The sequence below is a fragment of the Triplophysa rosa genome, linkage group LG23 (assembly GCF_024868665.1).
Source record: "Triplophysa rosa linkage group LG23, Trosa_1v2, whole genome shotgun sequence".
NCBI classification, from domain to species: Eukaryota; Metazoa; Chordata; class Actinopteri; order Cypriniformes; family Nemacheilidae; genus Triplophysa; species Triplophysa rosa.
Genome location: NC_079912.1, coordinates 17,175,148 through 17,198,872, shown reverse-complemented (window position 1 = coordinate 17,198,872; position 23,725 = coordinate 17,175,148). Strand labels below are relative to the sequence as shown.

The 23,725-nt window shown below is 39.2% G+C and overlaps 2 protein-coding genes across 16 annotated transcripts in view; both read right to left on the bottom strand.

Annotated features, from left to right (window-relative positions):
• Positions 1-209: 209 nt before the first annotated feature.
• phex (phosphate regulating endopeptidase homolog, X-linked) lies at positions 210-11,342 on the bottom strand. The gene is made up of 22 exons (XM_057322932.1): positions 10,492-11,342; positions 8,403-8,459; positions 7,752-7,913; positions 7,605-7,688; positions 7,260-7,486; positions 6,135-6,203; positions 5,826-5,942; positions 5,645-5,728; positions 5,358-5,500; positions 5,028-5,121; positions 4,816-4,944; positions 4,455-4,556; positions 4,226-4,303; positions 4,031-4,134; positions 3,893-3,951; positions 3,645-3,699; positions 3,150-3,217; positions 2,930-3,060; positions 2,769-2,834; positions 2,524-2,628; positions 2,301-2,377; positions 210-2,218 (listed from the first exon to the last, which is right to left on the bottom strand). The coding sequence occupies exons 1-22, from the start codon at positions 10,613-10,615 to the stop codon at positions 2,116-2,118; spliced, it is 2,238 nt and encodes a 745-aa protein (XP_057178915.1). The 5' UTR covers positions 10,616-11,342; the 3' UTR covers positions 210-2,115.
• A 4,144-nt stretch (positions 11,343-15,486) lies between these two features.
• The window catches only part of cnksr2a (connector enhancer of kinase suppressor of Ras 2a), an 85,342-nt gene continuing 77,103 nt past the window's right edge, over positions 15,487-23,725 (bottom strand). For all 15 annotated transcript variants that reach the window (XM_057322914.1, XM_057322918.1, XM_057322917.1 and 12 more), the window contains 10 exons: positions 20,581-20,729; positions 19,113-19,251; positions 18,920-19,023; positions 18,456-18,583; positions 18,072-18,190; positions 17,794-17,974; positions 17,477-17,571; positions 16,719-16,914; positions 16,499-16,574; positions 15,487-16,372 (listed from right to left, as the gene is read on the bottom strand). In XM_057322914.1, coding sequence (XP_057178897.1) covers positions 16,150-16,372; positions 16,499-16,574; positions 16,719-16,914; positions 17,477-17,571; positions 17,794-17,974; positions 18,072-18,190; positions 18,456-18,583; positions 18,920-19,023; positions 19,113-19,251; positions 20,581-20,729 — 1,410 coding nt within the window. In that variant the 3' untranslated portion in view covers positions 15,487-16,149. The remainder of the gene's footprint in view (positions 16,373-16,498; positions 16,575-16,718; positions 16,915-17,476; positions 17,572-17,793; positions 17,975-18,071; positions 18,191-18,455; positions 18,584-18,919; positions 19,024-19,112; positions 19,252-20,580; positions 20,730-23,725) is intronic.

Sequence of the window (23,725 nt, the reverse complement as noted above, 5' to 3'; positions counted from 1 at the left end):
TCACATGCCTAACACTTTCCTTTATAAGCATTGCTGGTCGCACATTGATTGAATTAGTTCCAATGTTAAAAAATGTTCTTTAGTAGTACTTCAGTAAACGTTGCTAAAAATGTTTAATCTTACCACAGTAAATATTATAGTATACTACAGTATTTGCTAAAACTTATCCAATTACTACAGTTAATACTACCAATATTGTAGTGTGCAGTATAATACAGTTCACTAAATACAACATGTTTCATTCAGATCTGTGTATTAAGGAATCTTTTTTGTAGATTTTAATTACGAACATGACACAGCATCGCAATACTACAGTACTTGGTATCATGATAGTTCATAAGGTATAGTATAGTATCGTAAGATATGTTTATGGTACCGTGACAACCCTATTTAACCCTATTCACTGCCCTCTGCCCAGTTAAACCCTGACACTTTTCAGTTTTATGATAATAATAATATTGCCCCTTCTACCAATTATGACCAAATCATTTATTTACACACATTTGATAGCCCCATTCATTTCAAGCCAATACGTTTATTACACAGTTGTTATACAATCATTATTTACCACCAGAAAACACGCATTATGTTCATATAAATAGATTAGTCTATGTGGAAATTGATATTTTCTTCACCGTTATTTCTAAGCCTTAACTGGCGCAAAATACAGTGTATCACAGACCACATCAGGCACATCTGTAGTACTGCATCTGCTTGTTTTACACTCATCGGCCACCAGATGGTATTGTGAGCAAATGAAGCCTCGAGAAATGAACACTTTTGTGAACCACTTGGCTAAAAAGCTTCAAAGCTTCTTGAGGCTTCATCTCGCCACCACTATTGAACACAAACAATCAACACTTAAATCAAGTCGAGGAACAAGTAAGGTCTGATGCAGAGGCGAGGCAACTCTCTGTGCCAGTGTTTCTGCCTCTTCTTTTAAAGCATAGTTGTGCCCTACTCAGCATGAGCATCAGGTGACAGCAATCTGGGCTGCAGGCAAGCAAAGAGAGAGAGAGAGACAAAAACACAACAAAAGCACATGGTAGCAAAAACAAACACGCCCCCACAGGGTTAAATGAACGTAGAACGTCTCTGGGAAGTAACACCAGTGTGTAATTTTATGGAAGATCTATTGACAGAAATGCAATATAATATACATAACTATGTTTTCAGAGGTGTATAAAGACCTTACATAAAGAAGCGTTATTTTTATTACCTTAGAATGAGCTATTTTTATCTGTATACGCCGCAGGTCCCCTTGCATTGAATTCACCATGTTGTATCTACGGTAGCCCTAAACGGACAAACTGCTCTACATAGCGCGTTTCGTAAATACATTATCTCCTTTGGAAAAGAAGCAAAAATGTGCTGACATGTTTGTCCTGAGTTGCCATAGTGCTTTGAAAGAGGGGGGGTGGAGTAAGCCGTTGGTTGCAATTCGCAATCTCACCACTAGATGCCGCTAAAACTCCACATTGCTCCTTTAAGGTCTTGTGCTAAAATTTACTTTTTAGCAAAACAGAACAAAAATACCCAAACTTAGTATTTTAATACAAACATACAGAAGAGGAAAAACATCTGTTTGAATAGTTAACTGCAAAATAATTATTTTTGGTCACACTAGGGCTTTAGAAGCACATTTTAACACGTAAAACGTGAAATTGTATGTACTTCTGTATGTGTGGAGGGAAAAAAACAACAACACAGAGGAAAAAACTAAAAATCTTACTTTAAAGACAGCAGTTATTCATAAAAACAAAATCAAGTTAAAAAAAGTAAAACAGTATTATCCACAACAACACTGACAATAATTTACCTCTCTTGTAAAGCAGTGAGTTTGATTGTGAGAAAAACAGCGTCGAAAGCAAAGCTAGGCCTCATCGGAATTCATGTGGTCAGTTTTTGCCATTTGCACATTATAACTGAGGTAAGACAAAAAAATGTAGATTAAACGCAAAACATGTATGTGGTCTGTAGTAGTCCAGTGGCTGATGATGGGCCGTGCGCTCAGCACAGCCTGAGAGTTCAGTGTTAGTAACTGCTGTTTCTATACAGAAACCAGGACGACATCAGGCGTCAGTGCATTGACTGAAATCTTCACAGTGTCCAGGTTTACCATACTCGACAAGACTTCGCCCCCCTGTTCATGTCTGAATTCTCAGGGCAGTCAAAAGCTTTACGGAACTCCTCGTAGTTGCTCATCGCCCCGACAACCCTTCACCATGGTAACAGGGGTAAAGTGAGTAACAGTGATGGATATAATGTAATTTAGATGTATGTGTATTACTGCATCGTACCTGTATTTAGGAGGACTGTGAACTCCACTCTGGACCTGATCTCGAGCTGCTTCTGGTCTGTAGGAATTGCAACGAACCTAGAATACAAAAAAAATAGAAATACACAAACAAATACATTTCAGTCCTTAATAGCCATGGACAGATTTCCAATTTGGCACTATAATCCAAAAAAATAACATTGAAATCTGATGAACATTCACATTTTTAGGTGTTGAGTACTAACATGAGCGTAACTGAGGAAAAAGAGCTGATTATTGGTCAGACCCAGTCCAGGCAGAAGAGGTTCTTCAACTCCCGATCTCTCTTTTTCAATCCATCTCCTGTATGCCTGTGGATACACGTTGACATGTACATACGTGAAGAAGAGACTGAAATATACGCACTGTATGTTCTAGAGGAGACAAGCTGAAGGTTAATATGATTCAGGTTACTTTAAATACATTAGTTTTACTGTAGATGCTTTAATACCCTAAACGATTCTCTTATCCCTCCGTTGTCAGCAATATTTTCTCCCAGAGTCCTCTTGCCCCTGACCTTGAGAGGGAATTGTGGGTAAGCGTTAGGTTGCCAACTCTGTCACATTATGATGATGCCTTAAAAGAGAAATGAAAGGCTGGTGCCTACTGTACATTTAGCCCCGCCTCCTCCCAGGTATAATTGTTGTATTGGTCAATCATGCATTGTGCCTTTTCAGTGAAGCGGGTAATTGATGTGTTGCTCCACCACTGGTCGAGGTTTCCGTCTTTGTCGTACTTCCTGCCTAGATAAACACACGGATGTCTATTAAGGACGGGTCATCGCCATAGCAAAATGTGTTTTGTGCTGCTGTTATAAATAAAATGACCTCACCATTGTTATCAAAACCGTGAGTCAATTCATGTCCAACAATAACACCAATTGCTCCGTAACTTAAGGATCTGTGAAACACAAAATAGTTTTATCTGATGCAGGGCTCTTTATAAAAAACAAAATATTAGGTTAACTTTAACTACATACTATATAACATGTAGTATAGTCATATTAATAGCAATATAGTTGTAAATAATAGTAGTAGTAATAAAGTAGTATAAGACTTTATACATCAATGATTATTTAAGGGCATTAATGTAAGCATCGTAAAATATTTTATTATATTAATTTGCCACTACATGTTCAATTATGCTTTTAGTAGATTTATTTTATGTATGTAAAAGTTAATTATTCATGTATTCGCTGGGATTCAAATCTATGACCTTGACTCTGCTATATGCAAACAGAACATACGGTACAATAAGTTGGCCTTAAATGGTACACTATATGTTATACTATATATATAAGATTGAAATTGCATGGTTTATGTCTCACCGAGGGTAGTCTAGTCCCCAGAAAAATGGCTTTTGAAGTTCCCCTGCAGGGAATCCTGGGTAGATGAGGACAAAAGTTAAATTACATGTTCCAATGTATCATAAGAATCAAATGTGTGAGTGTGTGTTTAATTTTTAGTTGGAAATATATGTATATATATAGATTATTCATATATACACCTTATATATTTACTAAATGTACTATATATACACTTATGTATACTTATAATGAAATACTAGATAACTCACGAATCTGGTTAGTAGAGGAGCTGTAAAATGCATTCACTGTGGTTGGGTTGGTAAACCACCTAAAAGAAACAAAACGAGACAGATTGTCTTGAAATTGGTTTCTCTCAATTGAACAGGATTTGCGTCTTTTTAACTTACTCTGTGCGTTGGACTGTTTTCCTCAACCAGCCGATGTCAGCCTGAGCTACAAACCTAAGTGTCTGCATGACATTCCCAAAGTAATCCTTCTCAATGAATGACAACTGTGCAAACATAAAAATACATGCCGTTTGCAATTTCCAGTTACAAATATAAACAAAAATAACTAGGAACATCATCAATATGCAAGCATACTCGTTTGATGTCCTCATTGATATAAGTGTCGTTCAGGATAAACTCTGGGTAGCCCACTTTGGCCAGGACTGCATGAGCCTAATATGAGAAAAGAACAGTGTTGCTTGAAAGAATAAGGTGAGAAACATATGATGTTGTTGTTATGTGTATTCACACATCTCACACACACACGCACGCACGCACGCACGCACGCACGCACGCACGCACGCACACACACACACACACACACCTTGTCTGTTGCTTTTGCCTTTGTTTCTGCATCCATCCAGTCATTCTCCTTTTCCAGCATGTTGATAAACGCCCACCGGATACCATCTATTAATTCCTCCATCTTCATGAAGTTTAACATACATTTGTTAATCACCTATTTAAATGTATTTTATCAATTGGTACATTGCAATAAAATGCATTTAGGGTTTTATACTGTCATTTGTTATTACTACCACTAGATGGAAACAAAATCCACCTAACGCTATGGGAACCAACAGGTCAATGAAAGAATGACTGAACCAAAACGACTGAAAACATAACACGAATAGACTTATAAACATATACAAATATGTAAATAACTTAACAAACAAACGTCGTACCATGTGTTTCTTATCCTCCTGAAAATGCTTATCGACAAAGATTCTACCGGTGGCGTATATGATCGTGTTTTCTACATAATTCACACACTTGTCCCAGCGTGGGATCAGAGAAGTGGTTCCTGTGGTCACCTGAGAATGGACATTCATATTTAACTCCACTGAGACAACAATAAATGGAATCGAAATGATTTTTATTCAAAGATCACACTAACCCGAGCGAAGTCCAGGTATCTGTAGAGGAAGCGTCGGCTAAGGGTGGTGACTCGGGAGAAAACTGATCTCCATATAACGTAATTGGCAACCGTCCTGGGGCGAGGATGAAAACGTGTAGGTAAGGTTGAAGCAGAAAGAAGGTACAACAGGTTTTTAACTGAATTCGAGTAAATTTGAGACTGTTATTAGCGGGTAATAGTTTACAAGGCACACACAAAAACCCAGACGCGCGCCCTGTTGATACTGTCCAGACGAACAGAGGCACAGCATCAGGTCTCTGATGGAGATTATAATAGGGTCTGGATGTCTGTTTTGAGCTGTTTGGATACCTGGTTTCGGTGGCGTTGATGAGTTTGAAGAGGTCTTTAAAGTACTGAGGGGAACGTACGATCACCTGCTCCGAAGAGGAGATTTTCAGGTCTGGATAAAGCTCAGGGTCAATCACTGCTCTGACAAAACCCAGCCAGTTAAACTGCAGAGAGAAGGTCAATGCAAAGCTTCAAGAGACATGAATTTAAGAACATAATGTGTGTCCAAACTACTGACCGACTAATAAAGTGTGAGTGTATACAGAACGAAAGACAATATATTTCCAAATGCATGATAGCATACTAACCTCCGGAATAGAGCGCTGCAGTTTAGACAAACTGTACCTGTTGTACATGCTCTCACTGGTGCGGTTTTCAAAGGGGATCAGTATCTACACACACAAGCGCACGCTCCATTGAAACATCAAGTACGCTAACAGGACTGTGTTTATCTTTCTGTGATTCGAAGGAATTCTGGCCCCAGTTTACCTGAGCAAGTTTCATCTCAAAGTCAAGCACCGATTTCATCTGAGCCTCTGCGGCCTGCTCACTGGCTCCCAACATGACCGAAACATCCACCATGAGCCTCAGAAGAGCTTCTCGATACTGAAAAGATACACAGAGAGAGATAGAGATAGAAGCTTCTGCAAGAGAGATGGATGGAATAGACGCGCCCTTGGACGGCTTTACCCTCCACATTGAGAGCTTGAGAACAGTCAGTTTGTGGAACGTCATTTTGAATTTATCACAGAGTTGCCATGATTGTGTTATAATGTACAAGTTAACAGATTACAGTACCATTTGGGCTTCTGTCGTGTTGGTGATGTAATCCTCTCTAGACGACAGTGCCAAGGATGCCTGATCCAGCTACAACAAAACAGAGACTGTTGAACATTTTCCAAAATAAATCTCAGAGAAACATACGTACGCCATATTGTGGCACATTGTGGCACATTGTCTTTGGCCACGCCAGTGCATGAAATGTAGCAGCATCTAGTGGTGAGGTTGCGAATTGCAACCAACGGCTCACTTCACCGCTCCGCCCTCCCTGTGTTGTCACATTTTCGCTTCTTTGCCGAAGGAGATAATGTATTTACGAAACACGCAGTTTGTCCGTTTAGGACTACTGTAGAAACAACATGGCCAATTTCATGTAAGGGGACCCGTGGTGTATGTAGATAGAAATAGCTCATTCTAAGGTTATAAAAACTAGGGATGCACCAATATGTAAATTTTGTCCGATAACGATAATTCTTGAACATTGGAAGCCGATAACCGATATATTGTCCGATATACAGTATCTAAATAATATAACGTTTTCTGAGGCTGAACATTATTTTTCGCCTAATTACACTATTTAAAGATCCTTGAACTTTTAAACTTTTCGGGATATAATGTTTATTTAATAAACAATATGTTCTTCCAGAGCAACCCAGAAAGGTATTCTCAATAGCCACAAGTCTAACAGGTCTCAAGACAGAAAGTATTCAGACAGCAGTCGGATTCAAACAATATGCTTTTGTTCCTATAATTTACACATTTACACATATCTACATAGTACATCAACAATGTTTTGCTAATAGCAGTAAGTGAATGATCATGACAAAGACAGTACTGTTCTGGATTTTAACTGTGAGCAGCGTGCAGCTGAAGTGGTTCAACCAGAGGAAATTATTCATAATTTATCGGCCTAAATTTTATTGCTGATATAGCCAATGATTTATCATGCATCTCTAATAAAAAAAGAACGCTTCAATATGTAAGGTCTTTACACCTCTAAAGGCATTAGTTATGTATGCCTATATTATATTGCATTTCTGTCAATAGATCCAGATCCTCAAAACAATTACACACAGCACCTTTAAACAGGAGTAATCTGGGGAAAGATTGCACAGTTCAGTTTTGGTGATGTCTAGGTCTCACCTTGATGATGTGCTGGATTGAGTTCTTGTCATCAGGAGAAACGAAGAGGCGTATGAGGACGGATTTGCTGTGTTGGCTGCGTATCTCAGTTAGTGTGTCCAGCAGATTAAACTGAGACTCCACCCACTGCGAGGAAGAGCCCAACGCACCTCCAAGAACCGGCCAACGGAATTCCTTCTGCTTTAGATTCTTCAGTAGAGGTTTCGCATCTTCAATCTCAAGCGCAGCTTTGAGATTTGAGAAAAAAATGATGGATTGGTAGACATGATGGTTTTGGTCAATTAAGACGGATAACACACCAGCGAGAGTAGGAACTTGCTCCTGTTTGCTCTTTTGAGTTCTTACTTTCATTCATGCAGGATGTGTAGAGGACCTTGGCCTTCTTCACCGCTTCAATGTCTTTATCTCCAATGGGTTCTTCCAACAATGCTATCGAACAAAGATGACAATTTTAATAACTTGATGGCAGTATTTTATTTTCAGTCAACGCACCTTTTAGCTTGAGGTCTACATTCTGTCTGAGCCAGGGGTAAATCCCATAGCTGGATGAATCTTCCGGAACAGGGTTTTCCCTCAGCCAGCCTCCGCATGCGTACTGGTAAAAGTCATTGCATGGTTCTACTGATTGGTCCATTTTATTAAGAATAGAGCCAGCTAGAGTGGACACACTAGCAAAATGAGTCACAATGTTATTGAAAAGTCAAACTCAATAACAGATTAAAGTGATAGTACACCCAAAAATGAAAACTCTGTCATTAACTCAGCCTCAACCTGCATGACTTTTTTCTTCCACAGAACACAAAAGAAGATATTCTGAAGAACGTTGGTAACTGAACAACGGCGGTACCCATTGACTTCTATTGTACGGACACAAAACCAATGCAATTCAATGGGGACCGCCATTGTTCGGTTATCAACATTCTTCAAAATATCTTCTTTTGTGTTCTGCAAAAGAAAGAAAGTCATACAAGTTTGAAATGACAAGAGGGTGAATAAATGATGACAGATTTACTACCACTTTAAATACTAAATAATAGAGAAAAAGATCATACTGTAGATAAACACAAAAATAGTTTGACTGGATTTTCTAAATGATAATGCCATTTTATGTTCACATGTGTAATTCAGAAATTTGAAATGTACCTGCTTCGATGCAATGTGGGGTAAGGCAGAATTCTTCATTGCTTGTTTTGTGTGACACTACAAGGGAAGAGAAAAATACACCTGTCATGCAGCCCTGAAGTGACCACCAGACATTTGCATTTAATCATTTAGCTGACGCTTTTATCCAAAGCCACTTACAGAGAGTTCAGGGAGCAATAGATACGTCATACACCAAAAACTGTGTAAGATCACACACAAGCCTTCAGCTCTCTATGGTCTGAATATCACTGAAAAAAGTGCATGCTCTATTACACACATTCCACGCTTTACAATAAGGTTGTATTTGTTAACATTAGTCAATTCATTAGTGAACGTGAACTATGAGCAATATAGTTTTTCAGCATGTATTAATCTTTATGTAAGTTAATGCCAACCCAGTTGTTCAGGCTGGTTTACTGTACATTAAGTAAGGGATAATGTACAGGCAGCCGGTTGTTATCGCAGAAATAAGAAATATCGCGCTTATTTCGCGATAACAGCTGGCCACTTGTACATTATCCCGCTTATTACACGGCTACTTGCCACATGAGAAAAAAACTGGACATGAAATGTGAATTTGAAATATTTTATTAGCTCATTTTTACCGAATGCAGACCTTCCGCGAGGAAAAGCCGTTTAGTTTCGGTTTTAAAGTAAGAAATGACGTTCAAACGTCACAAACAGGCAAATTGGTTTAATCATTTGTAAATATAATGTCATATATGCTATTAAAAGACATATTTATAATTCATTTTTGTGTAATATTAAACTGCCCCTCTCAAAATGATTTGCAGCATCCATCCGGGTTACAGGGTGTTATTAGTTTTGAGCGGTTGTTATTTGAAAATAACAACCCTTGGAATGTCGCGACTGGCCAATCAGAATCAAGCATTCAAATGAGCTGTGTAATAACTAATGTTAACAGTTACACCTTTTGATTTTAAAAGGTATTGATAAATGCTGAAGTTAACATTAACTAAGATTAACAAAGTATTGTTCAGTGCTAGTTCATGTTACTCAAATGCATTAACTAATTTGAACCAAAGTCAAGTACAACCTGATTGTAACCACATACAGTACCTACTAGAAAAAGTTGAGGAGCTACTTTTCTACTTTGTTTCATTTTTCCCTTTTTTCCCTAATTAGGCCAAATACTTTCCAATATGTCAGAAGTCAGTCCCCCAACACAAAACCGTTTCATTGTTGTGAAATCTGACAAGCATTGTTTTTAAAGGCCCGTGTTTATGGTTCAGTCCACAACTGGACAGCAGATGACCACAGCAGGATCCAGCACCCGGGCCGACCGCACAGAGCATCTATATCCACAGAACCAGCAGACACAGCTTCATATGAGTGTGTGTGACAGAAATATGCACACAATTGAGTATAATTACACTGCAGTCTCACCACTAATATGCAGGCAGCCCTCAGCGACTCACAACAATAAGACATCATTTACTCGCTGTCTCAAATGTACACCACCCAGGATACACTCCTAAGTCCCAAAATACATCCACATGGTTACCATCCACACATAAACCAGCAATGAACAGTCATGAACATTGAACATTCATTATTAGATCCAGTGCCTGATATTTGTATCGGTATTTCAGTACTGTAAATGTTTTTGAAGAAGTTCAAAGACAAGTTACAGTTCATTTGCCACATGTCATTCCGTGAGGCTACTTTAGAGCTTCAGAAGTTACATTGACTGCCTTTATAGCAGTACTAGTAGTCATTTCCTTTATTGAAAGAAAGCCAAAAAGGTTTGGAATGACATTATGGTTGAGTAAATGATAACAAAATTGGTTTTGGTTGTTTTTCCTTTGAACACACTCCAAACCAACACACAAATCCACAATCATAACCATCATGCCTCAAAACTTTAAAGGCACATATATGATCCCTACCCAGGGCTCCAACTTAGAGAGCAACTCTGTGCTAATTACAGCTTTGAAAGACACGCTGTGTGTGTGTAACAGTATACACTCCTAAAATAAGATCACACACAAACACACTTCATGTCTCTCTCTCTCTCTCTCTCTCTCTCAATTTAACAGTAACTGAGATAAATAAACTGTGTACTCACGTGTAATGACTGCTATAAGCAGTGCCAGACAAATGCACACACACACTGCCAGGGCGGCTTTCAGAAGAGCGTTGAGTCCCACGCCTGGTTTGGTTCCTACTCTCCCCAGCCTCTCCATTTCCATACTGTCACTAAGTTGAGCCCGTTCTCTCTTTCTGTGCCTCGCTCGACCCTCGAGCTCTCTCACCCCCGCTGTGAGTGCCCTGCAGCCCGCCTGAAGAAAAGTCCTGATCCCAGATCAGTGGCCTGTCGATGATCCCTGTGGATTGTTGAGGGACCCCGGGGAAGTGGAATCGCCTCACAGATCTCAGATCAGAGGGGGATGCACGGTATGAAGATTAACAACTCAGCGCAAGGCAAGTGGAACAAGAGTCATGCTCTACTTGTCAAGGAAGTCCCAGATGAAGAGGATGGGAGAGAGAATAGGAAAGGGAGGGAAGAGAGAGAGTGACAGAGAGATGCTGCACCATACTACCAGACCTAATTATACAGAATCCTGTAGGAAGGGTGGAAGTTTGTCTCTCGAGAAATAGTCTGCGTTTGTGCTCCAGGCAAGTATTTTCTAAGTTTCAGTACCTGCCCACAGCCCACTCTGGACTAAGTTTGAGATGATGAGTCTTCCCTACAGTTAAATATGGACACTTCCCTATATTTACTCCCTAAATATCAGTGCCGTGATGAAATAAAATGAGTAACATGCTGTACATGTGTGAATGTGAGAGGAACATTATCTACTTCACACACATGAATGTTCATGAGGTTTTATGTGCTTCCTGACTAATATATCTATATTTATTTAGTAAGTTAGTTGTTGGTGTCAGATGCTGTTTAAGTCAAAAACCTTAAAGGGACAGTTCACCCAAAAATACAAATTCGGTCATCATTTACTTGTGTTGTTTCAAATCTGTATACATTTCTTTGTTCTATTGAACAAGACAATGTTAAATAATGTAGGAAACCATATCTGGTGCACCACTGAGTACCATAATAGTTTCGTTTCCTAATGTGGAACTATTCAGTAACAAACATTCTTCCAAATATCTTCTTTTGTGTTCAGTGGAACAATAAAATGTATATAGGTTTGAATCAACTTGAGGCTGAGCAAATGATGGCGGAAGTTTCATTTTTTGTGAACTGTCCCTTTAATATGTATGTTAAGGGTTTACAGTTTCAGAAAACTTGCAGGGTTATGTCAAATGTATTTTTAAACTTATGTGGTGGGTTTTATTCTAACTTGGCAGACTTGCTCACTACGAATGATGTGTGGAAAATCTTCAAACTTGACACAAAAAAGTCTAATAGTTTAAGAAATGCATCACTATAGAATACAATCTTGAGTCAGAAATGTCAAGGTGTAGAAGATTCACAGTTTAGCAGTTGAAGTGAACACCAATCATAAAGTGTAAATAGGATAATCTGACCTTGTCATTTTGCTGGCGTGTTGCGTTTCGTGTCTGTGGTCACTGGGGGAATTCAGGATGTTTATAAGACGTTTGCCAAAGTGAACATTTAGCATGTTGAACTAAAGCCCAATCTTGCCAATTGAAAACATTAACATGTAAAAATAGACAGCAAATAATTCTTGCCTGGATACCAGAAAGAGAGAAAAATATTGGAATTATAGCGTCGACACATAACCAGTAGTTCCTCTGTAACAGTAATCCTATCGCCAAAAGGATGATTTAAACAACTTTATGACTCAAACCTTACACATATTGTATAAAAGACCCGTTACGCCCATACATCCCCCTTGCATTTCTGTAAGAATGATCGTCATTACAAACAACAGAATGGGTTGCAGCAATTGCCTTTAGCATACAACACATCGACCACTTTTTTTTAGTAATGAATTATGTAAACCATGACAACTCTCTTCACAAAAACTGGAAGACTACAACTAACTGTCGTGTCACTCCCATTAAAACATAATCAACATATAATCATAAAAAATCTCTGTTTGTGCCCTGCAGAGTGTGTCTGCTTATTTTAATCTTGAAAAAAGCGTTGTTCCCTTCTCATTTATGAACGTTTGTATGAAGTGTCCTCATAAGAGAGTTCAACACAAGCCTGTGCGTGTGGGGGGTTAAAGGGAAAAGGAAGACAAGTATTTCACCTCATTTTCCAGACAGACTTATAAACCGGTTTCATACAGACATTAATAAGTCCCTTGACAGAACTTGAAGAAAAGACTTCCTGAAAGCATCTAGTATCTCATCCTGACAGCTGATAACCCCCCATGTCAGGTTTTTTCTGGTACAATCTTTAGTTATGATAACAAGCCAAACTGTTTGAGTAATAACTATTGACCGGAATTCCTTCAGAGGGCTTTCCCATATCCTGTTTTCACCATTTGCTGAAATATTTCAATAGGTTTCAATGTTGACTCAATTCAAATGTAACATTGCAATTTGCGTAACATTTTTACAATAGAAATCATTCTAAAGCAGCTTCACAAGAAAAAAAATACCTCACCAAAAGTTATAGTTACACACAAAGCAATTGTGGTTTTAGAGGGGGCGAAGGCATCTTTTAACAGACATTTTCTGTGGGGAATTGCATCGTGTCTCATTATGCACAGGAGGCCGTGGTCAAGAAGACCAAGTACTGTACACAGAGAGGGCGGATCTCACGTTCTCAACATGGTATGGTTAGAGACGAAACCAGTATTTAAAGGTAAGGGAATGAATGCCACACATACATTAGTTGAAGCATAGGACGCAGAGATACAGAACATATGGAGATTGTAAAAAAAAAAGGAGTCAGCCAATGAGAGAAGAGAATGAGAGACACATCCCTGAGTTAAACATCATGCTGCGGGTGCACTGTTTACAGTACACAGAGAAACAGCCTGACAGTGTGTCATTACACTGAGATACACAGTCTGAGACACACACACACACACACACACACACACACGCACACACACGGTGGGTTTCAATGTTTTTGGGGGGACTTTCCATAGACATCATTTTTATGCTGTACTAATTATCCCCTCACCCTACCCCTAAACCTAACCCATAGACAAACCTTTCTGCATTTTTACACTTTTAAATAAACATTAATTCGTATTATAAATCACTGACAACAAAGGAATATACATCTATGCAAACAAAACACATGCCTTACCAACATTTAGCAGTCTTTAGCAGGGTGGGACATTTACCAGTGCTTTTTAATCTGTCATCTAACATTTGATATATTTCTTACTGTATTCTATTTCATTAACTAAATGTATGTATTTAACACAATTTGACATTTATACATTAGAAAAATACACCATCTTTTAAAGAAGTATTTACAATATACAATACAATATCAGTTATTGCAACAATATCACACTTTTTTGTGTGTGGGGGCTTATAGTATTATCAATTATAGTACTATGGTATTTTTGGTGGAAACTATGATTATACTATAGCTACATTTCTGTGAAAAACATCCAGTTATAAATACCAACACCAGCCTGTTTTATCAAGCAACATTAGTTTTACATGACGGTTCAAAACTGGTCATACCCACCAGAAAGTTGTGGTTTCCCATAAACAGCGTATGAAGTTAAGCCATAACCAATTCATCAGACCAACCCTTCCCTTAAGAGCATTACAGAAGAAAAACGCAGAAGTTCTTATAGTAGTAGCAGCTCTTTTCTCTACAAAGACAGAAAAACAACTGATTTGGCGTCATGACATTTTTGAGGCCTTAGCCAAGCACAAATCCAAAAACAAATAAACAGCAATCATGTGTCACAGGGACTTTTTGATTTTATAAAACTGTTGCCTAATAATGTTTAATTATCAGAATTTATTGGTAGTTCAACAGAACACGTTTCCTTCATTCTTAAAAAATTGAAAAGCTCTTTAAATCATACTGTTGATAGAAGACAAAAAATGATCAGTTCTTACAAAACACTCTTACAAAACTTAAACGCAAACTAAATGAGGTGCTACGGGCAAGAATGAACGCGCAGTAATTCCGGTTTCATTTTCCAGACACGGTTCTGGATGTATATTAAAACCAGTAATTAGTTCATCCCCCAATCTATGAACAGACACACATTTAAACAGTTTCAGGCGTTCTGTGTGATGTTCAGAGAGGAGGAGTCTGGTCTCCCCACCCACAACCACATCCGAGTGTAATTATCTTCCTTCTGAAATGGCACAGACATACAATCCTCTATTTTTACCGTTGGGGGGGGGGGGGGCACGTCCCAAACACGTCAACCCACCCTTTGTGGGAGGAAATGCCCCCCCAAATCAACACAATGAGAGACGATTAAAGTTCTGGGACATACACTGTAAAACAAGAAAGGTAACTTTTCCAATTTAGAAGCGGCACTCCGATAGAAATGCAATATAATATACATAGCTATGTCTTCAGATGTGTATAAAGGGCTTACACAATAAAGCGATATGTTTTTATTACCTTAGAATAAGCTATTTCTATCTACATACACCGCGGGTCCCCTTGCATGTAATTGCAACGTTGCCGGTGGACGCAAGCAGCCATTTATCTTGTTTTTGATCAATACATGTAAATACGGCACTGTTGTCTGTATCTCTTTAACCTCTGCTCTTGATGCTTCTTTAATTAATATTCACAAAATTCATATTCCAAACGTTTTTAAAATGATTTATTTTATCATTATTGAAAATAACCGGGATATGCGCCGACACTGCCAATATTAAATTATGTGTTCCGAGTCACACCATAAAAAAATGTGGAATGAAGCCACGCCCACGTTTGCCTGCACGTAAATAAGGCATTCCTGGTGGTATTTCTTTCAACTTAAAAGTATTACACTCAGCCTCTCTCAAAATGGCGACACAAAAATTATACAACCTATATAATGTTTATAATAATAACATTAAATGCAATTACTACAGATATGTAGCAGCAGGTGCTTGACATGACATCACTGCTGGTGGGAGGGGCCCCATCTCGTGCTTGGGGGGGGGGGGGGGGGGGCCTCGCGGATTTGCGGTACTCCACTGGTTCTATGTACAGTCTGTGTATCCAATGGATTCGTTTACAGATGTGATCTATTTTCATTGCAGATTTCACTTTTAGGCAATACCAGTTTTTATAAAGTTTTAAAATTTGTATTTGTTTTAATTTGTCTTTGATGTTTGTACTAAGCATAGCCGCTTTAATATCCATACTTCTATGCTGGGGTAAATAAAGTATTTTATATGGCTTTTATTTTGTATATCCGAAGGAAAGTTAACAAAGTATTCTGAGTATACAGAGACAACTAAGCTGTGGAAAAACTGAAGTTTAAAGTACATACTATGTGTCTTCATACAGAAATGCCTCTACTGTATGTTTTGATGGATGATGACACACGTCATTTGCCATTTTACATGTTAAACTAGACACTTTTAACACAACATGCTCAATGTGTGTGTATTTATGAGGCCACTACTGGTGCTGTCCTGAGGTCACAGTGTAAAGCTTCAAAACCTACTCTTTGTTTCTAGCCGAGCACTTTAGACCTAAGAACACATTGACAGCAGCACTCTCTGGCGCCCTCTCTTGGCTGGACGTGAAAAACTGGCAAGTGCTATTTTCACTAGTTGAGGTACACACCCAGTCCACTGCTCCATCAGTTCAAGTTCAACATTTCCTCCAAGCAGTCTGATTGGAGGAGTCAGCTGTCTGTTACCGTGCGGTGACCATCCACAGGCCCAGAGCCACGTTGGCTGCTAGAAGGGCACTGCCCCCCAGCATAAAAAAGAAGCCGATCAGCTCTCGGTTGTTCCTCTCTAGGATCACAGAGCTCAGTGTGGCATCTAGAAAAGCTGTTAGTATCCACTGGCCGTCCAGCGCAAAGCACGGAACAGCGTTTACTACTGCCAGAGCCCCAGATAGTGATACCAGATATCTGAATACACAAAAGGGTTAAGGATGAATGCATAAAACAACCCATCAGCCCACAAAAATAATGTCTAAAAACGGTTTAAAGAGCAACTACAGAGAGAAGCAAATAATTGTTTTGTGAAAAGGATACTTGCAGAAAGTCTCCAGCATGACAGGCAGGTCCGGATGGAGAAAACCCAAACGAGGAACAAAGTTGGTGAGACTGACTAAAAGCACAAAGAAAGTATTTCTTTAATATGCAGGCGACATTAGGCCACATTAAAAGCTGAAAGATTTTGCACACCAAAATTCCCTGGTCCAACTTATATCAGTCAAACGATAACCTTTAAACAAATACCCATCTGTCAGACCTGAGTACTGTAGGTGCGAAGGGTAGCCGACGAAAAGCATGTCAGTCTGCGGCGGATGCTTCACCCGGATCAGTCTGGTTTGGTTCTCCAGAGACGGGATTAAACACAAGCTGGGGATGAAGTCTGTCTGACAGTCTGTGTTGGTACGACATGTGCGACTCGCTTCGATGGTTTTTCTGACCGACAGGCAGGCGAACTTGCGTGAAAGCAGCGGGAGTTTAAAATGTCAAAAATGCCAAGATTTGGAAAAATAGTTTAAATAAGAAAGGGGAATTGTTCCCTCTTAACAAAACGACAAACAAAACTAACATGTCATTTGCAATCTCTCTTTTGTACCCATGTAGGACTAGCTTTTTTGCAATTTAACAAAGTGTAATTAGGAAAAGTCATGAAATATAAGAATAAAATAACGATGTATATGTGTTCCTCATATAGACCCCAAACAAGAGGCTTAAAACTGTAATTTATCTGATATAGTTTACTTGAACTGTATTTGTCATTGACAAACTGTTTGCTGACATTATGAGTTTAGGGCCAATATTAAAATGAGAGAAAAAATCTACTAATATCAGTTTACAGCATTACTATCCAGCTTTGCATGAACTCAAACAAAATCAAATCAACTGGGAATTTGAACCCAAAGTTTAAGCAAAAATTTACATAGTTCTTAGATGCAACTATCTTTCCAGAAGATGTTTGTATTTCATTACTAGAGTTCAGATGTGTGAAGCAGGTGTATCATGTGCATCCAATCTTACCATCTTGCTTTCCACATTATTACTGTAAGAGAAGCAGAGGTCCGACATGCTGTTGTTCCCACAGCACTCCATAGTGCCATCAAGTCTCTTGTAGGCTGTGTGGAAGAGTAAAATCAATATTAATAATAAAAAATGATTAAAAATAACATGCTGCACATCTTATACATCGTGCTCCAGGAAAACTGGAGTGTGATTGGTCACATTCATATAAACATTTCTGTAATTCTGCAATAATGTCCTGCTGATTATTATATCATCTCTTACATAAAATGAATCCAAACTAAATCTCTTCATTTGTGTAGGTCAGAGCTCAGTACCTCTCCCTGCCATCCAGCTCAGCTGAAGCTTGGCAGTGTGGACACAGTAACCCGTCTGAGGATTATGGGAGAGATGTTGAATACAGTTGTGCCAGTCCTGTACTCCTCTCACGGTACAGTCCTCCAACCGAGTAACCAGATCTCCCAAAAACAGCCCACGAGGTCCACTCGAGGGAGATCCCTGGAGACAAAAACATGATTTCAAACACAAAGCAGAGGGTCGGATCGTGAAACTGTAGTAAATGTGATCCTGTGGTACAGACTGAGGGTGTCCTGACCTCCATCACCTCAGTGACCAGTGCTCCTGCACCCGTATAGTAAAAGGGGAACATGAAGACAGGTAACAGGAAGAGGAAGCTGAGGGCCGCAACACATAGCATGAAGTTGTGCCACACACCTGTACAAAGATGCGTAAGGTGGAAATGTTATATATTTTGAGTGGTACTCACTTAAATTGAAGGGTTTAAATAGGCTTGTAATTTTACTCATTAAAATAGTTTAATCAACTGACTGACTTGTTTCTTTAAGATTACGTAGTTATGTAACAAAACAACTGGTTTCTCAATAAAGAGTGCTGCCACCTGGTGGAGGTGAATTGAAATGTTTTGAAACTTGTGCACAGCCTGCTTTGACATGGAAAACCTGTGTTTGAAAAGTCTCACCTGCACAGAATATTCTCAGCTGCTGGACTGGAGAGATGAGGTTCAGGTGGGTGGTAAAGAGATCCACAAATGCACCAGGGTAAACCACAAACATAAACATGCCGAACCCGTTCAACCTCACCTGTTCCCTGAGATGAAACCAGATAAACATTAACACTTTATGTAAAACTAAAACAAACATTTTTACGACAAAACACGCCACTTTTAGGTGTGACTAGCACTATCATAGCACAAACCTGAATATTCAGACTTACAGACAAACAAAGAATTTTACTAGTCAAATGGGGTGAGACTAGAGTTGGTGACAGAAGACCCCTTCCCAAAACTCAGACATGCTTTCTCTTACACAAACACATACGTGCATGCAAACTACAAAACAAAAGAATGTTTCCCACATACATTTTGCACCACAGTAGACTTTAATGTGAGAAATTACACCTGCATCTTTAAGATCATTATTTTACCTCAGTGCTGCCACCCCATGGCCAAACTCGTGTATGACTCCACTGATCAAAATAGCGATGAAGAAATATGCCAGCTGACTGACAGGCAGATTCACACCAGGCACCTGATGATAAAATAGAAATAAAATCAAACTAACTGCAGTAATCATTGGTCAAGGAAGCAAAATTAGGATATTTTACATCTTGTACTCACCACAACTTGCAAGACCTGCTCATGGGACCCCACTGGTGTATCTGCCATCATTTGACTCAGAGTCTGCAGCAAAGTTTTGCTCAGCAAGAACACAGACCCAAACATCGCCACAATCCCAAACACCATACCAGCACTGAACCTGAAACAGTATGTAAGCAACAAGTTATTTTTACACATCTTTTACACGTGATGCCTGTATATTTCTGGGTTCAACAGAAGGGTTTGTTTTGATGAACATGCCAGCCATTGTGGCATGTTCATGACAACCTATATTGCATAATAGATATGACAGAGAAACAAATGAGTAGAGCGACGTGTGTGGGGGGTTACGTCACGATAAACCGACGATAAATATCACGTGATTTATGCACAGCTTTTGAGTGAAATACGGGAAAATGCTGCTGCATCTGAAAGCCAGAGGGCGCTCTCGTGCGGAAACTACAAATACGCACTGCAGAAGAAGACCATAACACGTTCTAGAATCTAGGAAATGCCTATGGACATATTTTTAACACTGTTACTCAAGCCTCATCAGGTATTTTTATGATAATAAAGTATATTTATAATGATCATGTTTGACGGGTGTTGCTTTTTCAAATGCGCATTATAAGCGACTCAAACTCGCACTGCTTTTAGATCGAGCAGCATTTCCTACTGATCCCAGAGCCGTGCTTCACGGACAAGCTACGCATGAAAATATCGACACATTGCATATCGCAGCCAGCTCGACTACAATAGTATTTCGTGGTATCGCGATAAATTGTCGTGCAGCCCTCCGGATGCCCACTCATACTATATAGAACGTACTGTTTTGACGGTCGATAGGTAGGTACTTACTCAAATTCAGTACGTACTGTCACAGTATGCGATTTCGGACTCAGCCACGGTGTAAGAATATTGTAATGATTATTCGGATGTTAAGTGGTGACGTAAGAAATACCGTACCCGGGTTCAAGCATCTATTCATTTCAAGCGGGGCTACAGCTACAGCTGTTAATGACCACTGCTTACTCACATCGCATATTTAAGCAGAGCATTTATTAACTCACAGTATACACTACAGTCTCCTGGCTTACGGAATCTCCGACATCAATATTTGAATAAATGATTAAACATGAATCACTGACTGGCCATGTGGGATTTCGTTACGAAGATAAAGATTAGGATCGTGGTTTTACGATAGTTTTACAGCTCGCCATGAGTGTATATTAGCAATTTGGTTGTTTGCCTATAGCATCTTATTGAGCGTTTGGACCCGGAAACAGTAAATTACTTTCTTATATGGTGGTGCGTGACGTCAGAATAAACAAAAGAATAGCCTGAATCCTTCACTCCTCGCAGAAATGAAAGAAATATTATCAAAAGGGTTATAGTATGTCAGAACCTTGAAAATCATAATTAGCAATTCTGTTACTGAACATACAAGAATTAAAACTGATCTGAGAACAGAAGTGATAAACCCTCATACCAGATGTAGAGAAAGTGAGGGTTAAGATGAGCACATCTGGCAAACAGGCGGTTGAAGATGCTCGTGTGCCATTTGATGTGGAAGGGGGAGAGGGTGAATCCATTGGAGGACAACCACGATTCATAACGGTTCTTCAATGAACTGGACGACTGCAGGGAAAACAGTTCAAGATTATAATGGGGGCATCGATGAGGACAGGTAGTTGAGAACCAATAGAACACCATTAAATCCTACTGGAATAAGGCCCAAACACACTACATAAAGGAATATTGTAATGGCTTTAATGGTAAACAGCTGAGGGTTTATAAGGAAATTGTTCAGTATTTTTTTCTGCAGGGTTGTAAGGTTGTCACTAATAGAGTTATGTTTCGATAACAAATACTGTGAACATATTATTTTGGCATAACGTTTGTCTTTAGCTTAAACCACTTAATAACTACAACAATTCTACAGAAAAAAAAGACTAGCTATGGCACTCTATATAAACATTTTGTAAAAATAAGTTACCAGTGTAAATGAATATTGTAGTCATACAGTATGACTGTATACAACATTACACTGTACACCGAACAATCCAAGTAATGTGTCATGTATCTGTGCCACAGTAGTCCCGCCTGTAAACTAAAGCCATAACGGGATGTAACGTTAATGAAGTGACCCGCCTACCCGCAATACCGTGTCCGTCAGATAAACGGTACACCAGCCGCCCATCACACACACCACAACCGCTATGGGAATCATGGCACACCGGACTGCATGCGTGTCAACAGCGTCCGACTTCAGGGTCAATTAACAATAGAAAAATCCGATTGTCACGAGGCGACAACCACACTGCATACAAAACACAGCCGCTTCCGCGTATGCGTGCTCAGCAAGCGCGAGCGCAAGATTGTTAATCGATTGTATACTTGAGTCAGACCATATAGTTGCTCACAGAGCGATCGATCGAGCACCTCGTTATTGCGCAATGCAGCTTGTGATACGTCATTTGCATTCGGTGTCAGCATCGGGTCACTCGTTTCCTTGCACCTTGTGATAGCAAAAAAAGCTATAATGATTTCCATTACAAATGAACCATCAGCTGTTTACCATTGCAAGCCATTATGAAATGTCCTTTGTGCCTTATTTCAGTAAGATTAAAGTCACCGTGAAGTCAAACGGGAAATTCTATGTGTTTTACACAAAGTTGCAGTGATTATTATAAATGATTTAAATGAATTTCCACTTGTAATCTTTAATCAAAAACATTAAGCTCCTCTCCCCCTCTCGACAACAACTCTTCACCACATGATGTAAGCAACAAAAAAAGAGGTAGAACTATACTGACTGTCCAATGGCCAGGTATTTTTAGCCTTCGCCTAATGGCCTAAATTACAACAATCCAATCAAAAAGGGGAGGGCAAAATAAAGCCCCGCACTAGACTTTTTTCTAATTTCAGAAGCCGTTTCACTTGGATATACGTCACGACACGGAAAAGAAGTCAAGATGGGAAAAGAAGTCCCATCCACCAGATAACATCACCAACAGAACCAAACATATTATCAGGCCTACAGAGACCATTGGTTTCCATTAATTAATTCATTTTCCATTAGAACGCCTATGATGGTTTCAATTTTAAGTAGTGTGAATGCAGTTCTCAGTTGAGCAAACATGCCCTTCTTAGCAGTATTTGGCTTCTGCAAACTAAGTGGTTCTGGTACTCAAAAGACAGCAATCAACCACAAATATGCTCAGTGTGTGGATACACCATTGAAAGGTATACAGTGCTGCTGTGGAAAAAGTGTCATGGCTATAAATGTTAAGCACATAAGAGCAAATGATGGGTTCTGAACCGTGATAGTTGCAGCCCAATGCAATATATTTGTATTGTTTTAGCTTTGCTGTGACTTGTGTCACACTATAATGAGATATGCATATGTAATTGTTACACACATAAGGGATCATTTTGAAGAGAACCCAGATTTCTCCTTAGAAGTACAAAATATGCTATTGCTTGTGGAGATTCCAATAGTACAGTCTTCGGTTTAACACAAAAGTCAATAGACCATATGGTGATTGACAATTAGAGGAGGAAGTATGTAATGCCAGTTTGAGGGAGGAACATTCAGGTGAGTATTTGCATACTGTAGCTCTGCTGTTTGTAGAGGACACCGGCACCATCAGCTGTGAGCTCCAGTACAGCTACAACACTCAACAGTGACGGTACTGAGGAGTCACTAACATCCAGGTAAGGACAGATGTTTTTCTCCACCGCATGTTGTTATTCGATGTTTACCCCTGTTCGTGATTCATTTAGTAGAGAGGACTTTAGGATTAAAAACTTGGTTTTCTAGGAACTCTGAACAGGGATATTGAATGTGTAATGCATATGGTTGTGTCCATAATCGCTCTATTCATCCTTGGGGTTGAAGCTTTTACTTTTTCATCGACTTTTTGCAAGAGTTGGTATGATGATGAATCTACCAGGCCTCTTAATAAAACAGTTCACACCTAAATGAAGATTATTTCATCATTTACTCACCTGTCATTCCAAATATGTATGACTTTCTTCTGCCAGACTCAAAAGGAAATATTTTGAAGAATAGTAACAACCAAACAACATTGACCCCATTGTATGCACACAAAGCCACTGAGACATTTCTCAAAATATCTTCTTTTGTGCTCCACAGAAGAAAGAGTCAAATACAGGTTATGAACGACATGAATGTCAATAAATGATGACAGAAATGTTTATTTTGAAATGTACATTTAACTAGCTTTCCTAGCAGGCTCCTCTAGTCAACTACATACAGCATGAATGTGCTGAACCCCCAGCTACTGTAGACTAGCACCAAATTAGCACAAACTAGAATGAACCAGCTTGGACCGGGAAATTCATTTTTTAGCAAAGCTACCAAACAATCTTAAAGACCCTCTGTTTTAACTGACAACATGTACTGTTACTGTGGTTTGTTTATCCATGTCCAGTCGTCACACTCAAAATTAGCCCAGTTTAAAACTCCTCTAGATTGGTGGTGCTAATACCAATGGGAACAGGTCGTCATGTCAAACCGCGGGCCAATCAGAGGACTCCCTGGGCTCTGTATGCTGGAGCCTAAATTAGGTCATGATCTTAATAAGTATTGTCGCTCTGTAATTCTGACT